The 18,459-nt window shown below is 36.9% G+C and overlaps 1 protein-coding gene across 3 annotated transcripts in view; it reads left to right on the forward strand.

Moving 5' to 3' along the window:
• Positions 1 to 806: 806 nt before the first annotated feature.
• LGR5 (leucine rich repeat containing G protein-coupled receptor 5) overlaps positions 807 to 18,459 on the forward strand; it is a 74,084-nt gene continuing 56,431 nt past the window's right edge. For all 3 annotated transcript variants that reach the window (XM_083365940.1, XM_083365941.1, XM_083365942.1), the window contains exon 1: positions 807 to 2,434. In XM_083365940.1, the coding sequence (XP_083222066.1) occupies positions 2,229 to 2,434 (206 nt within the window). In that variant the 5' untranslated portion in view covers positions 807 to 2,228. The remainder of the gene's footprint in view (positions 2,435 to 18,459) is intronic.

An 18,459-nucleotide genomic window follows, 5' to 3' on the forward strand; every position in this document is an offset into this window, starting at 1 on the left:
TCCAGAAGCTGTGAATGCTCCAACACTGGAAGTTTTTAAGAAGAGACTGGACAGCCATTTGTCTGAAATGGTATAGGGTTTCCTGCCTTAGCAGGGGGTTGGACTAGATGACCTCCAAGGTCCCTTCCAACATTATTATTATTATTATTATTATTATTATTATTATTATTATTATCATCATCATCATCATCATCATCATCTAGGATAGCTTGTAAGAAGATGTCAGGGAATGCTGTAACTGAGGATCAGATGATCACGGCAGAGCAGCTGTGGTACTGAAATGGCAAGAACTTTCCAAAATTTCATTTCCACAGGAGTCACAGCATTCTGTAAGGTAGCCCATTTGAGGTACCTTGGTTGGAATCATTTCATCCTGTGGTGCATTGTTTTGCCCAGATAAAGGTTACATATGTGTTTTGGTAATATGTAGATTTATGGAAGCTGAAGAAAGTTAAATAAGATATTTCAATTTAATCACCAATGATAAACAGAGGATATCTGCATTCAAAGTGTCACTCAACCATGAATTTCATCTTTGACCAGTTATTCTACCTAATGTATCCCAAAATATTGTGTCAATAAAGATAAAGAAAGAACCATGTTGAATTCCAGAAAAAAAACATATATGTGGTAAATAAACAGTGTAATATGAAAGATTAAGACGCATTTTAGCCAATACAGTATCAATTAAAATGAAGCAGTATTTTCAGGCTTCAAACTATAATTCCTAATTAACTAAAACTGTTTAAATAGCCACAACAAATTTCCATGTCAGCTATGTAGTGGAAAACACTTCAACACAGCAATTCGGAAAGGTTCATAAAAGTATTGAGACTAAAAAGAGCAAGTTAGGCCATAGAACTCAACCTTTTGTTCTGTCAGGAATCAAAATGAATGCAAGTGGCTGCATCCAGCCTGTGTGCTTTGAACAGAGCCAGTAAAGGGGAAGTCTACCACTCCACTGCCTTGGTGGAGCAGTGGGCTAATGCCTCCTTAAGTAACACCAGCTGCCTGCAATTAGTGCAGGTTCGAGTCCCACCAGGCTCAAGGTTGACTCAGCTTTCCATCCTTCCGAGGTAGGTAAAATGAGGACCCAGATTGTTGGGGGCAATTAAGCTGACTTTGTAATAATGCCGCTTGGGGGGGGCAAAAGCCCTAATAAGCAGGCATATACATAGAATGAAGGCTATTGCTAAGCACATTGATTTGTGCTTCTTAGATTGTAAGCCGCCCTGAGTCTTCGGAGAAAGGCGGGATATAAATGGGATTAAAATAAAAATAAAAAAATAAAAAATTTCAATCGAGAACCCTTAGGAATTGTCTCCTAATATTCGTCTAGTGGCCTTCTGTAACCTGGATCTTCTTGGATGACAGAGCAGGCTTCTTCTGTAGTGCACCTGCTGAATTCGCGCCACCTTCCAACGTCCATAGACGCAACGCCTCTAATCGAGTGTGCTCGGAAACTTGGCAATCCGAGTAAGCCCAAACTACTCCAGGTGGCTGCAGAGATGGGTGGGGGAGCGGGAAGAAAACAAGCTTTTATCTCAACCGCCTTAATTGGGCAAATGGCCATCGCCTCAGAGCCTTGAGCTGCTGCCAGCCAAACCGACCTTTTCCCGTTTGGCACAAAAAGCCGCCAGGGAGGGAGGGAACCTGCTCGCTCTGCCTCTCAGCGTCCCCAACTTGTTTTCGCGGGTTCCAGCGACACGAACCGCGAGAGCGCCAGCAGCCCTCCCCTGTCCCTTCCCGGCTCCAGCCCTGCTCGCGAGTTTTCGCTGGCTGAAAGGAACACAACCTCTCCAGCGTCGGCGGGAGCTGCGAGCGAGCAGCGAGCAGCGCTGTGGGGCTACGTCAGCAGGGGCGCGCGGTTTAGACTCCAGCTCTTTAAAAACGGCGTGTAAGCTGAGATGCTCCCATAGAGAGCCACGCGCGCCAAGAGTCGTTTGGGCTACGGCAGCGGGCGGCCTTCCAGCGCAAGTTCACCCGCAGCTGGGCTTGCCACGCGCGCGATCCGACAGCCCTCGCGCTCGAGTTAGGCTTGTCCCGAAAAAGCTTCAGACCCATCGCCTTCGCCCCCTCTGCCCTCCGGAGTCGGCACGCGCTCCGGCTGGTTAGCTAGTTGGAGGCGGGGGGGGGGGGGGTTTGTGTGGAATGTCAAAAGCTCCTTCCACTTATAGAAAAGCAATTTTGCAGCCGTCGCCGTTTTGTCCCCGCGCTGCTTTGGCACCATGGACACAGCCGCGGTTGCCGCCGTCCCTGCCCGCGTGTTGCTTTTCTTCAGCTTGCTCGGATTGCCATCCGGACTGGGAACGCGCCAAAGAAGCTGCCCGGCCTTCTGTCACTGTGAACTAGACGGGATGCTTCTGCGGGTGGACTGTGCCGACCTGGGCCTCGCAAGTGTGCCCGCCAACCTCAGCGTCTTCACCTCTTATCTGTAAGTACAGAATAGCCGAGTTGGAAGGGATCTTGGAGATCTTCTAGTCCAACCCCCTGCTCAGGCAGGAAACCTTATACCATTCCAGACAAGTGGCTGTCCAGTCTCTTCTTAAAAAGTCTCCAGTGATGGAGCACCCACGTCTGAACCTTCCGCTGGTTAATTGTTCTCACTGATAGGAAATTTCTCCTTGGTTCTAGGTTGCTTTTCTCCTTGATTACTTCCCATCCATTGTTTCTTGTCTTGCCTTCTGGTGCTTTGGAAAATAGGTTAACCCCCTCTTCTTTGTGGTAGCCTCTCAAATATTGGAACATTGCCATCATGTCACCCCCTAATTCTTCTTTTCACTAGACTAGACAAACACAATTCCTGCAACGGGTTCTTCATATGTTTTTAGCTCAAGCCCCCCTAATCATCTTTGTTACTCTTCTCTGCACTCTTTCCAGTATTTCTACATCTTCTTATAATATGGTAAACCATATTATAAAATATGGTATGATTGGCTCAGAAGGGAGCAAGGAGAGGGAGAATTATTTTTTGAACCCAAGATAAGGGGCAGATGCTTTCCCCAACATAGTTCCTTCGGATGTCCTGGACTACACTCCTCCATCATCCCATTAAGGATATGCTGGTTGGGAAGGATGGAGAAGCAACAGTTGGTGGAACTTGGGATAGAAACTTCATAGTCAACTAAATTCACCACCCAGCAAAACTAATCAGCACAGCACAAGTTATAGCTAGTTCACTAATCAGCATCCCTCTACTGTCTCATCTGGTGCTTTTTGATCATATCATCCATGACTTGTTGCATGCATTGAGTGTTAGCAAAAGTAAACAAGGAGGGAGGGGAGTGGGCATAAAATATATCTATGTCTTTGCATCTGGTATAAACTGACTCTAGTTGGTAGGCTAGACACAGTTAAAACACTGTGCAGCAAAACCATGTATGGAAGTACCAGATATGATCCAAGGGGATTTTCTGCTACAGATTGTGTAGTAACAATGTATGGAAAGTATGAAGAATCTGGATATCTATGATTCCATCGAATCGCTGAACTCGGATCTATAACACTCAGTGGGACAATCTCAGACTAAATAATTAGAGAAGAAATTTGCTTAATTTGGGTTATGTTTTTTTTTTATATTCAGAATTGATATTGCTGAAGGATCATGGAGGGAATGGTGTTTATATATATATATATATATATATATATATATATATATATATATATATATATATATATATATATATATATATAGGGACGCGGTGGCTCAGTGGGTTAGGACGCTGAGCTTGTCGATCAGAAGGTCGGCAGTTTGGCGGGTCGAATCCCGAGTGCCGCGTAACAGAGTGAGCGCCTGTTACTCGTCCCAGCTTCTGCCAACCTAGCAGTTCGAAAGCACGTAAAAAATGCAAGTAGAAAAATAGGGACCACTGCGGTGGGAAGGTAACAGCGTTCCGTGCGCCTTTGGCGTCTAGTCATGCCAGCCACATGACCACGGAGACGTCCTTGGACAAGCGCTGGCTCTTCGGCTTTGAAACGGAGATGAGCACCGGCCCCTAGAGTCGGAAGCGACTAGCACGCATGTGCGGGGGAACCTTTACCTTTATATATATATATATATATATATATATATATATATATATATATATATATATATATATATATATATATATATATACTAAATCTATATTAAAATTTCTCTAATTTGCTTGGCAGTGCCAAAATCCATGTCAGTGCCAATTTAGTGAGAAACTGCTACCAGCAGTATTATCTTGATATGTGTAACTAGATAATCCTTCTATATTCATTGTATTGTGCAAACAAATTTGAGAGCTTAATGTCTGGACATTTAGGTGGTAGCACATAATACTTTTTTTAAAAAAAAGAATTGAAATAAGCTTCATTGAAAGAGGATTAATTTCTTGCCTCAGCTCTATATAATGTATTACTTTCCAAAAAAAATTGGTCATCTGTTTATCAAAAATGGGATAAAAGCCATTTGCAGACTTTACTGAGATGTAAACTACATATGAAGTATTCTTTTTATAAGTAACCAACATACTTTATATATAGCAATTTTCTTCAGTTTAGTGTCCTCTGGTGTGAAATTACTTCCAACTTTTATGGAGGGTGCCAGTTTGAGAAAGCCTAATATATAAAGTATGTAAAAAAATAACCAGTTCTATAAACATGATTACACCTGCTGGATATTATCTTTACTAGGCCTTCCAAGTTAAGTATTTGAATGACATTATTTAATCTTTAATCTTGAATGATAGAACAGGTGTATATAAAAGAGAATAAATGCTGCTGAAGTATGAATGGGTAAGGAAAACAAAAGCAGGAATGAAGCCTTTTTGGATCTACTATGTAGAATCTATTAAGTGTATGAATAAACTCATGATCAAAAAAATATTTTAGAAAAAATGAAGATTGAAGTAACAAAACATAAAATTTACTTATTTGTGAACTACAGAGCATTGTACTAATTAGGTGGGTTTCACATTTTTGCATCAGTTATATGAATCCTCTTCACTGAAGTTCTGAATGCGGTTTTACAGTTTGCAACATTATCTGGGACAAAGTACCCTTAAACTAGTGAAATTTACTCTCTAGTAAAGATGCAAGAGATTATAGTTATCTTCTCTCTTTGATCTCCTTGTAAAATACAATCATTTAATGGGATTCATTATGAGTAACATTTATATGTTGAAAGCTCATGAAGTCTTTCCCAAGCATATACTAAAAACTCATATATGATTTTGAATATATCTTTTTAAAATTTGCTTGGCAACTGTACTGCAGTGGTTTGCTATTGCCTTTCAGGATGCTTTTCAACTTTCCAGTCTACCCGTAACCCTGGTGTTCCTTAATCCAAGTACTAAAGAGGCTTAATCAGTTTAGCTCCTAAAATTAGCTATCTGCTTGTAGTTTATTTGTCATCGTCTTTTCCTGTTTTTTTTTCTTTTTTACTTCCTAGCCTTATATGGAGTAAAATTAATAATAAGGAACATCAGATGGATTGTATTTGCTAATACTGTGAAATTCAATAGGCCTCAAGATTCACTTTATCTAACTCTGAATAATGAATCCCAATGTTTCCAGAAGGAGATGTGGAGTATATTCTGTTAGAAACTTCTGTTAGAAAGACCTAAGATAGTGTTACATTTTATGATCATTATATACTGTAACTCCTTGATTCTTGAGACTCCTTCAAGAGCATGCAGATACATGAAAGCTGATCTTCCAACCAGAAGGGGGTGCTGTAACTCTACCTTGAGAATTTTAACCCATTGACTTTTAAGCTGGTCACTGTGATTATATTACAAAAAATATACTTATAACTAAAATCTGTTGATATATTTAAAATCATAGGAGTAATTAATAAATTTGCCTTTTCTTTCAACTAAATTTACAAGACATTTTATTTTATTCCCATCAGAGTGGGACTGTTACTAAAAGAGACAGTTTGGTCTAATGATTAAGGCACCAGGCTAGAAACCAGGCTGTGAGTTCTAGTCCTGCTTTACCCATGAAAGCCAATTAGGTGACTTTGGGTCAGTCATTCTCAGCCCATGTCAGGCTTGGGTGACAAGCTGGTCGATCAATTTCTGTCGCAAGTAAATGGATCAACAGTCAGTTGATCTGAAAAAATGCTGACCCTTCACTTGAGGGAAAACGCTAGGAAAAAGAAGACTGTTGCAGTGCTATATAGTGTTGTATATTATGCATACTACTATATTGCTACAGTATATTAGATATTATATACCATATTATATATTTTGACTTCTATCCATTTTCTATTCCAGTTTTGACATTCATTTGAAACACTGTTAGGCATAGCAGTGTTTTGCATAGTGAAGTTCCTTCATTCAAAATGGATTGTGTGTGTGTGTTTAAAATACTTTTTGTTTTGGTTATCTTTTTGGAGGCATTTATACTCTCTTGAATTAATCATATTTAATGTATGATAATAAATGATTATAAATCTACCATAAGCAAAATTTTAAAATGCTAGAAATAGGTGGGGCTATGCCACTTTAGTTATTAATCTACTGATGTCTTATATGCAAGTATGTTTAAGAACTCTTCATTTGTTTTTACACTGAGAAAAGTATTCTTCAGTTGTACCAATATCCTGTACCTGAGACAACTTACTTATTAATGTATACCTTGATTTGTGTTAACTGCAGACATTAACATTAACATTAACATGAGATCATACTTAGGACTACTGAATCGTTCTGTTTATAAAGGTTTCTGCATTATGAAAATGAATACATGAAATTGCTGAGACAATAGAAAATAAAATCGTCTTTAAATGATACTTAAGTGTTTATATGTCTGAAACCATAAAAAATAATGTTGGTTCTAAATTGTTACTAGCACAAGTAATGATTTCCCATGATGTCTAAAATAAACCACTGTATCATCTATGGTTAAGTGCTATGTTTCTGTGTTATGAATATAAGATGACATTAATAAGGATCATTTAATTATCTGCCTTTTCTGTCACCATTTCCAACATGGCATATGTGAAGAATTGTGGTTGTTTCATTTATATTACTAAACTGGGATATGTATTCGGAATATACAGTATACAGCATTTAAGTTTATTAATAGTAGATTACCCAGGTTATTGTCTGATTTCCTGAGAGTTTGTAGGCTACAATCATAGCACACTGACTTCTGATTTATATTAATAGGACTGCAGTTTCTGAAGATTTGTGACATATTTAAAAAATATGTCACATGCGTGCTAGTTGTTTCCGACTCTAGGGGCCGGTGCTCATCTCCGTTTCAAAGCCGAAGAGCCAGCGCTTGTCTGAGGACGTCTCTGTGGTCATGTGGCCAGCATGACTAGACGCCAAAGGCGCACAGAACACTGCTACCTTCCCACCGTAGTGGTCCCTATTTTTCTACTTGCATTTTTACGTGCTTTCGAACTGCTAGGTTGGCAGAAGCTGGGACGAGTAACAGGCACTCACTCTGTTACGCGGCACTCGGGATTCGACCCGCCAAACTGCCGACCTTCTGATCAACAAGCTCAGCGTCCTAACCCACTGAGCCACTGCATCCATTGTGACATATTATATAGCTTGTAAAATGCTATTCAAACTTAAGCATTTTTATATGTTTTGGGGGTTGTTTTGTTTGTTATTATGAGATCAAGAGGAAGTAAAAAGTTCATAGACATGAGCTAAAAGATTTGTTTCTGTTATATTTGCAAATACCAGGTAATATAAAAACCATTTTTATCTTTATAGATAAATGTTAAGAAATATGATGGTTTCCCATTCACTTTACACTTAAGAGCACATGTGGGATATTCACCCATGTTTATACAATGGGATTCAACATGATGTGATTAAACTGGTCACCTTTGTTTATAGTTACTGATATTACTTCCCTTGTTTATACATAACACTAAGCCATATTTCATTTGGTTTTGACTTAGTAATAGTCCATACCTAGAGGGGAAAAGGGTGTTGTTGTTTTACAACAAATCAGAATTTGAAACCAACTAGGAAATAGCCAAAGAAGTCAAGATTATCTCTAAGATTCATCCTGTTTGTTTTTTATTTATTCAGCAAGCCTGAAGAAAAATAAAATTCTGACTTAGCATTATGTATGAGCCCAGTGAATATTTTGTCAGCCCTGATCTGGTTCACATATAACACACTTAGATCCTTACCCACAGATCCTTCCTTATATCTTGAAACAATGCATTGTCCATAGCCTAATCTGTGATCCAGTTTAAAAAAGTACAAAACAAATGTGGGGAGGTCATTCTTCATCTTAGAACTAATTGTGCAGACAAAGTCAAACTGAAGTTTTCATCATTGTTTACAGGTCCATTCTTGTGTTTAATTATGGGTGATGAAAAAACAGTTAGATTCTAATAAAGAATCTCTTTTCTATGCAGATTCTTCTTCTCCCATAAATCTATAGTGCTCTCTTCTCTAATCATCTGCAAAATTGATTTTCTTTTTTTACTTCTGCCAATCCTCAGAAACTTCACAAACTTAGCAAAGATTAAAAAAAAACAAAGACATAAGAACCATAATAAGGTTGTGCTATCATAAATGTAACATAAACCAACTTTCTACTAATCCATGTATCACTTTTCTAATTAAACTATCCAAGTTCTTGGATGAGAAGCAAAATGTCTTCAAGGAAAAACAAAGTCCAGTTGCCTTTTGAAAAAGTACCTTTGAGACAACCATGACCTAGATGACTGAGAATCTCCATGGACATTAAACTATGTTGTTTTCAGCCATAATAAATGGAACAAAGGTTGGACTACATTAAATCCAATAAAAGTAGTCAATTTATTTCATTATCTTAAAACTACTGTGTTTCCCAACTATCCAAGAAGGCAAAAAAATACAGAATAAAGTAATAGATTACAACTTTCACTATATACTATAAAATACAGAGAATATTAAGATTTTACCTGCAATGGAAAGGGGAAAGGTGCTTCCAATTAAATAAAAATAATTCATCTTAAGCTACACATAATATAATATTTGCTTAACTGGATTTCTTTGTCGGAAGCATTCCCAGACTTCTTTGTTCTCTGCTCTTGGCAAATTGATTGATTGACTGATTGGTTTACCATATTTCTTAGCCACCCATCTCCTTCAGAGGGGCTTAATTAAATATGCCTCCTCCTTAAGATGGAGAAGTTTATATTGATAGAAATCTAAAATATCTGCTATGGTGCCATTAATGAAGATAGAAGGATGGATTGATAAATAGAAGACAGATAGATGGAAGTATTGGATAGAATGGAAACAAAGCTTTTATAAAACAACAAAGTACATTTAAATTTCACTTTCACTTTTAAGATAGACAAAAACTATAAGAAAAGTAAAAGTTAAATGAGAAATAAACATCTTGTGGCTCAGAATAACATTCAGTCTTAAACGTACACACATTCTCATTTTAAAAATGTGGCGCATTGAGTTTCTTTTCATAGCTCTGAATTGGGAAACATACGAAAATAGGTGTTATACAATTTACAACCACAGAAAAAAATAATTCCGAAGATCTAATCCCATCCACGTGTATAATTTCTATAGCCGTATTATGTAAGCCCCCTGTCCCTGTAGTTCTTGCTGTACTTCCCAATCATATCATGGGGACAAGTGGAGACAATTGTCTATTCACAAATTTTAAATCTTGAGAGTTCTGATTTTTATTATACACGAAGGACTAAAAACATTTCTTCACAACATTTCTTACACTATTTTTTTTGACCTGTGATCTCATCTTAGCCAATTTAATGACTATAATAGTTTTTTCCAAAAGTGAAAAAGAAATGCAAACCTTTTTCACCACCAGACAGCCACATGTTAAAACATATTTTTCAGTTTATGCCTTTCCACTAAAGCAAACTCCCTAGCTTAAGACCACCCAGGAATACTTTAAAAACCTATATGACATTAATGTTGGAAAAGTATTTTATCCCCAAAAGCATGAGCTACTAACAAACAACAATAGTTATTTATTTTTATGCAACCCATAGTTTTTAGGTGTGATGGAGATATTGTACTATAAAAAGCATTATTAGTTGCGCAGCCTTATTGCAAATTACATTTTGGTATCTTACTTTTTGTTTCTATTATATCCGAATTACTGTAACAACAGCAGCAAAATATTGTTTTGTTCTATTAAGTTTTATTTGTAAATATAATACATTTATCAATATCCACATCATCGCTATTATGCTATTGCATTGTATATGTATCACAAATTTAAAATGCTAATACTGAGTTAATCCTCATTCATTAATAACAGGGAATTTGCAAACTTAATTTATAACAGAAAAGGAAAAGAAGAAGAATCATGGCTCACCCAGAGTAGCTGATGAATTTGATAAGCAAATACCACAAATGCAACAATTACATAATCACTGAGCTGTGGTTAGCATAAATAAAGTTAGCCTGATTGCACTCTATATTCAGATCCTTCAAAGATCTCTGAGCTTCATATCAGCTTACTTACTAGTTTAATTTTGCATTCTGCCCAAATGTTGTCTATAGTTTCTATTCTTATATTATTAACTATCAGTACCTCTTTAATATCTGTGCTTACTAGATATAGTCATAGGCTTTTTACTTAATGTTTTATACCAAAACAGTATAAATACAATCAAATGATGCATTAAGTTTTGTTTTCTGAAACTTCACTGTGAATTCAGTACAAATGTTTCTGATATAAATAAAATCAAACTGTATTGTTTGTTTATAGTCCAGACAACTTAGTAGACTGTCTTGTAAATTCATTTAACTCATTAGATTTAAATCAACAACCAAAGTTTCTCTGGCTAGCAGGATTAATGTGTTGTCATGAGTGGGACAGCCAAGAGTAAACTTTTTTTTCCAGTGCTAAAGGGTTTTTTTTCTTTTTCTTCTTCTTCTTCTTCTTCTTCTTCTTCTTCTTCTTCTTCTTCTTCTTCTTCTTCTTCTTCTTCTTCTTCTTCTTCTTCTTCTTCTTCTTCTTGTTTGATGGTGGATTAAAGAAAATAACTTCATGCTGATATCTTTGAATATGGAATATACAATAATTATATTAAAATTAAAATGTAACAATACTCAAATACATGCATCAGTCTACATAAGACCTTTTAATATTTTATTGGGAACAAAACTATAATTGTCTATCCATTGTTCTGAATAATTTTATTTTAAATGCCATGTATTTTAATAATTTAAATATGAATATGAATAAAGTAAATATGAATAAGAGGAACATGCAAAATAATTTTGACCAGCATATTTTAATAAGGCAAATAAGTTAATGTAACCAGTAAAGTAAACCATTATTACATTTTAACCCATTCAGATAGCTTTCAAAATCTATTTTAAAGATGGGGGGAAATGCATACAAAGCCAGAATTGAGAACACAGCAACAGACAGTAAGTGCAAAAAAGCTGAAGTACAAAAAAGCTGAAGAAACAGTAGACCACCTAGTAAGCTACTGCAAGATTGCTCAGACTGATTACAAGCAGCGGCATGATAAAGTAGCAACTATGGTTCATTGCAAGATCTGCAAGAAATATATAATTTGCCTGCAAGCAAGAACTGGTGGAACTATAAAATAGAGAAAGAAAATGAAGAAGTTAAATTGCTCTGGAACTTTAGAATTCAAACAGAGATGCACCTGCCACATAACACCCTGGACTTAACAATTGTCAATAAGAAAGACCAAAAAATCTGGATAATTGATGTGGCGGTGCCTGGAGGCAGCAGAATAGGAGAGAAAAAACTGGAGAAGATAACAAAATACAAAGACCTACAAATAGAAATAGAAGAAATGTGACAAAGGCAAGTAAGGGTAGTACCGATAGTAATAGATGCCTTGGGTGCAATCCCAAAACAACTGGAGCATCAAGTGAGCACAATTGGCATTGACAAATTTGTCATCGGTCAATTGCAAAAGGAGCAGCTTCCATCCTGCAATGATATCTGTAACACCATCAAAAACGTCTACATCTGCCTATCCCAAGTCCTTGGTAAGGACTTGATAGATCGACAAAAATGTCAATGCCAGTATGATCATCTGACTGACTACGCAATGATCATCATCAACAACATCAATAACAACAACAGTAATAATTAGATACGGATGATTTGAGAAAAAAATGATATACTGACAATGATTTTTTTCTAAAAAAATAAAAAGGTGCCGCAATTCTCATCTTGGCAGGCGCAGGAGGCGGGGGGGGGGCGCTGCTGTGATCATGGGTGCGAGGGGTGTTGGTGGCAGGCTGCCCACTGGGGCCGGAGCCAGCATGGCTGGTGCTGTGGGAGCAGGGGGGCCCGCTCTATATGGTGGGGCTGTGCGGGGTGGGCGGTGGAGGCAGGGCGGGCCAGGTGATGCAGAGCGGCCACTTAGGCGCGCAGGCCGAGGCAACGGTGGTGCAGGTCCAGCACCAGGTAGGCCACCAGCCTGGCTGATACGGGTGAGCACAAGGAAGGAGTGCACATGGACCCACCTCCCACTCCTTCTCCTCTCTTACTTACCTAGTTGAGATGGTGTAGTTGGGCAGCAGGGAGGGATGCAAAGTTCCTGCCAACTCGCCTTTGCTGCAGACAACTTGCCGGTGCAATGTTTGCCGGTCAGGTCTTTTGGCACGTTCAGCAGCAGTTCCTATTGGGTTTCGAAAGCCAATAGGTTTTTGAAAGCCAATAGAGGGAGTAGCATAGCTTGTGCAAAAGCTTTTTTTGTGTGTGTGCAAAATGCCATTCTGAGCGTTCTATGAGAAAAAAAAGCCCTGCTTTTATGTTTTAATCTTATGATTTTAAAAATATTGTAAGTTGCCCCAAACCTCGCCATGTGGATTGCATACAAATATTATATAATCGGTAAATAAATGTAGAACATATGTTAAATATACATCAAATGATAATATGCTTCCCTATAAAGTCAATTCTTGCTCAATGACAGACCAAGGAGTTAACTCAGAAAGGCAAGAGGAAAATGTAGAAGAGGTCTGTGCAACTTGTACAAGGGAAAGGTCCACACTGATAAATTAAAAATCTTTGTGGTCTGCAAAGGAATGGTGGTGGGCTAATCAATGATTTGGTGACTAGAGGAGCATCTACAGTGTTGGAGCTCGTGGTCATGGTAAGCCATGGAGGCACTAGGCAACATGACTTTCAGGGCAGTGGTGGTGATTTTATTACTTTTTTTTTAAGTCTGTGCTCTGTCCATGGGTGCTTGGTAGGCTGCATGTACAGGCCTGGTCTAGAATTTATTTTGGAGCATTCAACTATCTAGAGCAGGCACGTCAAACTCATTTTGTTTGAGGCAACTTCTTAGAAAAGAATTGCCATTAATTTGTTTTAATAAAATAATTTAAATCAGTTTTTCACTTGATTTCAAATTAAATGAATTATATTGGTTGACAATGAGATTTTTTTTAGTACAATTGCCAAATGCAATAAACTGGTTTTAGGTATATGTGTGCACTAATTATTTCAATACCAATACATTTTAACAACATTCTATTTATAAATGAATGTAAATGCAAATTATACAATTTTTTGTGCAAAAATAAAACAAAAGTAACAGATTTAAGAGCTGTTATCATTAGTTATCCTTAGATAAAAAATAATTCCATCATCCAAAACTTTGTTATACTGTATTTAACAAACAGATGCTTTGGGATTAAAAAAAAAGACTGGCTACATTTCATTGTGTATCACCATGGCATTAAAACAAAATTTGAACAGTGTATGAAAAATAAACGTTCCCTAAACGTCTGCTGGCTATATCTATACATTTTCCTTGATAGCACTCTATTGCCTTCTTTTTAGCCTTTTTTCAACTTCCCAGCTTAAAAAAGGCAAGGCACCGGGAGCTGAAAGTTACAGAGACTGTTTAAGCAGGTTTATTTATTTATTATTAATTCAGTTTATATACCGCCCTATTCCCGAAGGACTCAGGGCGGTTTATAGGGCAGAATTTAAAAACAATACAATATAAAATTAAAATTAAATTAAATTAAATATAGCCCCAAAAAGTATAGCAACCTGTTCACCCTCTGCCCTTCTTACCCTCCCACTTTTAAATTAGCCTGTACGGATTGCATTTCATTCAATTTGAGCCATCTGAAGGCCCGTCGCTGCAACGCCTTCTGCTGCTCTGCAACCTGGCTGCCTGAGGAAAATTTGGCTCTCTGGAACAGTTTCCTTCAGCTTTTTTTTTTTTTTTGGTTGTGCAAACAAAGGTGCCAGAACGCCGTTCTGAGCATTCTATGGGGAAAAAAGCCCTGGATATATCACATATAATTGAAGATGTCATTTAAATTTCAAAACCATCAATAACCCATTGAATATTTAAAAGGAAACATTTCCCCAGTATAGAAAGGGCAGCTCTAAAATATCTCATTTATCGTTCCTCTTCCCTACTTTTTTTCCCACCCCGATAATTTCATCCATATCCATCAATAGCTTCATTTCATAATTGAAACACTAAAATGATGTGATTTGAAAAAGGGAGAATAAGTTCCCTTTTAAATTCATTGTTTAACTGATTTTGCCAATCCACTATTGTGTAACAATGTGAACTGAGTGGAATAGTTGCTAAGAAAAGATTGGTATCCTGGTTAACTTTTGAATAATCTTTTTTGATGTAGGTTTTTAATGTAGGAGCTGAAAATGCTAAAATAAATGGACCAATTGACACATATTAGGCCTGGCTTCTTGTTAGCTTTTGGATGCAATTTAGAGTGCTACAAATTTACTTATGTTCTCAATAGGAACCAGAAAATTAAGTAATTGTTAAGTAGTGCAATTGTTAAGCAAGGCATCATATGACCACATTTGATTTTACATCCTTTTTTGCCAGTCATTAAGTAAATCACTATGAGCATTAAAATAGTATCACATGACCACAACTGCTGGCTCCGCATTGACTTTGCTTGTTAGTCATTAGGAGAGGACTAACTGTAGTTTTAGCCTATGCAGCCCTTTACAGCCTACTGCTGGGTTTTCTGCAGGACTAAATCTCCTCAAGCTCAACAATTTTGATTATGCTGGAAAAAGCACCTAGTTGTCCCTCACTTTGGGGAGGTTGGTGGGGAGGGCAAAGCCTGGAAGCATTGTTTGTCATTTTGGGCAATGTCCTCTGAAATAGCCTCTTGTTGGGGATCTACCTGTCTCCAACATTATCTTCATCCCAGAAATAAATGGGTTTTTAATTTGATTCTATGTTATGCTTATTATTTTGAGTTTCCAAACATTTTCAATAATTGCAATGAGAAATAATTGGATTAATAAATAGCAAAGGTAAGCTGGGATATGGATGAGGTCTTCCTAGGGGGTTTTGAAGAGAGGGACTGGCTTAAAGCAGGACTAGAATTTCCATGCTTCTAGTAAAGCACCTGGGACGCGGTGGCTCAGTGGGTTAGGACGCTGAGCTTGTCGATCAGAAGGTCGGCAGTTTGGCGGGTCGAATCCCAAGTGCCACGTAGCAGAGTGAGCGCCTGTTACTCGTCCCAGCTTCTGCCCACCTAGCAGTTCGAAAGCACGTAAAAATGCAAGTAGAAAAATAGGGACCACTATGGTGGAAAGGTAACAGCTTTCCGTGCGCCTTTGGCGTCTAGTCATGCCGGCCACATGACCACGGAGATGTCCTTGGACAAATGCGGAGCTGGCTCTTCGGCTTTGAAACGAAGATGAGCACTGGCCTCTAGAGTCGGAAACGACTAGCACGCATGTGCGGGGGAACCTTTACCTTTACCTTTTAGTAGAGGACCTTAACCCTATACCACAATGGGTCCTTTGCTAAATTACTCCCTTCTTTATTTATCCTGCACACTCACTATCTTAATCTATTCTATAGCTAAGAAAAGATTGCTAGTACCTTCATTGTTAGCCATCAACTGTAAATTATTTTCTAAATATTAAATATTAATCTAGATTCTTCACTTTTTCTTTCTATTTTATATTGAATTATTTAAAATCATTTTTTATTTACAGATATAAAATGATTTTATGTTAATATCTTAAATTGTTAGTGTTTGACTTTCAATTGTAATTCTGCCTGTCATTTCTTCCAGTTCCGCTATTCTTATAAAATATTTGCTATGTAAAGTGGCAACAATATATACATTCTTGTTTCATACACTTTTCTACCGTACTAGATCTACTTTATTAAGTAGAATTTTTTTTATATTGTCCTATTCTCTGCATTCTGCATTTGTAGATTTAACTCACTGACTACATGTTCCTCTGCCTTTTCAGAAAACTTCATTTATTTCTCTTTATGGATAATCGAGTGTATAACATTTTTCACAAGTTAACATCCTGAAATTGTTTGGGCAATGTTCTTTTATACTTTCACAAAAGCTGTCCTTAAAAGTGGAATTGTTGAACTTTTCAGTTCATAGAATAATGAGCATTTGAATGGAAAATGAGGATCTGCTAAATCTTAACTTTTCTTTAAACTTCTTCCTTCTTCTCAGTTCTATGTTTCTGCTAAAATGTTTTTCCTAGTTTTCAGCTGTACAGCAACAGTGGCTTGGCACTATTAGTTTTTTTTTGTGCCTGGTTATAAACTAGACTTTGAATCTATCAGCTTGTAGTTGAAAACTGCTTGGATTAAGTAGTAAGTAGTTTTCTACTTACAACAGTTCATTTAGTGACCATTCAAAGTTACAACAACACTAAAAAGTGACTTATGACCATTTTTCACACTTACGACCATTGCAGCAGGCCCATGATCATATGATCGAAATTCAGATGCTTGGTAACTGGCTAATATTTACGATGGTTTCAATGTCCCAGAGTCATGTAATCAGGTTTTGTGACTTCCTGACAAGCAAAGTCAATGGGGAAGCCAGATTCACTTAACCACCCTGTTACTAACTGAACAACTGCAGTGATTCACTTAACAACTATGACAAGAAAGGTTGTAAAATGGGGTAAAATTCATTTAACTACCATTTAACCACATAAATTTTGGGCTCAATTGTGGTCGTAAATAGAGGACTACCTGTGGTAACTTTTGTGGAAAATGGAGACAGGTATAAAATTAGTTTCTCGAAGGACTGAGTAGTGACATAAAGGGTTCTTAAAGTGCCTCCAGAAATAATGGCAGCACATACACTTATGACCAAATCTTTCCAGACCCTTACAACCTGTGGGACTACAACTAAACAATCATATAGTCTTTATTTGAAAAATCAGTTACACTGAATGTAAAATTAATTTATATATTTTTCTCAAAACTAAATCTTGTCACCATTCATGATTTATGTCCCGCAGGCCATTGACCAAATACAATGTAAGTCTGACACTTGAATTTTCTTTTGTTAAGTTTTCTTGATAATTTATTGCTCCCTATATTAAGTCCTTTGATTTTTTTCTATTCCTGGTCATATTAGGCATACCAATCCAGGAAGTGCCATAGTCGATGTATTGGTTTTGTTAGTTAATACATAGCCAATGTATTTAATAGCTGAACAAAGGCAGTTTGTGCTTCTGAAGCCACCTTGTTTTTGAGTGATGATTCTCATACTTTAAGGAAACATGCAGCATTTTTCAGAATAGGTTGCCTACTTCTGAAAACTATATCCCAAGGACTTCCATTTTGTCTAGATTTTTTCTGTGTTTATTGTCCTCATTCAACAGTATATTTCCTCTGTGTACTGATCCAGCAGCCACAGATCGTATTTAATTCTGATGACAATGAGAAATAGAACTCCTATTGTCAGTATATAATAATGTTGTCGTAATGTTGCATACAACTAGTGTTAGTGCTTTCTTATAGATTATGAAACATGTGGAGGACACAATACAACTATATGAAATTCCAGAATGTAATTTTCAATCTAATAGGATATCATGACTGATAAAATCCAAACTTGCCAAGCCTTGAAGGCCAAATCATTCTCCTTTATCATTTCATTTGGAGACTAACCTTTAGAATTTCATCACCAAAAATAAAGTGTCCTAATAATTTCTTAACTGATTCAGTGCTACCACTAGAACAATTGCTTCATTTTATATACAACTAGTAGTTAACCAATAAGGACCTTTTCAAGGATGCTCCATTATATTCAGCTTTCTCTTAGGTATCTATTTTGTTTTTCTGTAAACATGAAAGTCCTTGTTAAGCAGTACATTTTAGATTATTTCCTTCCCAGCCCAAAGATACTGTCATAAACCCTGGGTTGTTTTTTTTTAAAAGGTATATGTTATATTTAAAATATCTGTTATATTTATTTTAAGCTATACAGAATTAGAAAAACAATAATTTGATAAACAATATGGTAATATATATTTAAATATTAAAATGATTTTTCAAGTGTAAAATTAAAATGTTATCTTTTGACATTTTGACAAATAGGCTATAAACCAAAATGTCGTTTGTGTATATGTTGTTAACAGCAGATAGACAAGTCAAAGAGACAAGTAAAGGGCTCTAAAATGATCAGAATCGTGAAATAAGCTTAGAAAATTATCAGTAACCATATAGTTCTTTCAGTATCATATGATCATGAC

Source organism: Vipera ursinii, assembly GCF_947247035.1.
Source record: "Vipera ursinii genome assembly, chromosome: 6".
Lineage (NCBI taxonomy): Eukaryota > Metazoa > Chordata > Lepidosauria > Squamata > Viperidae > Vipera > Vipera ursinii.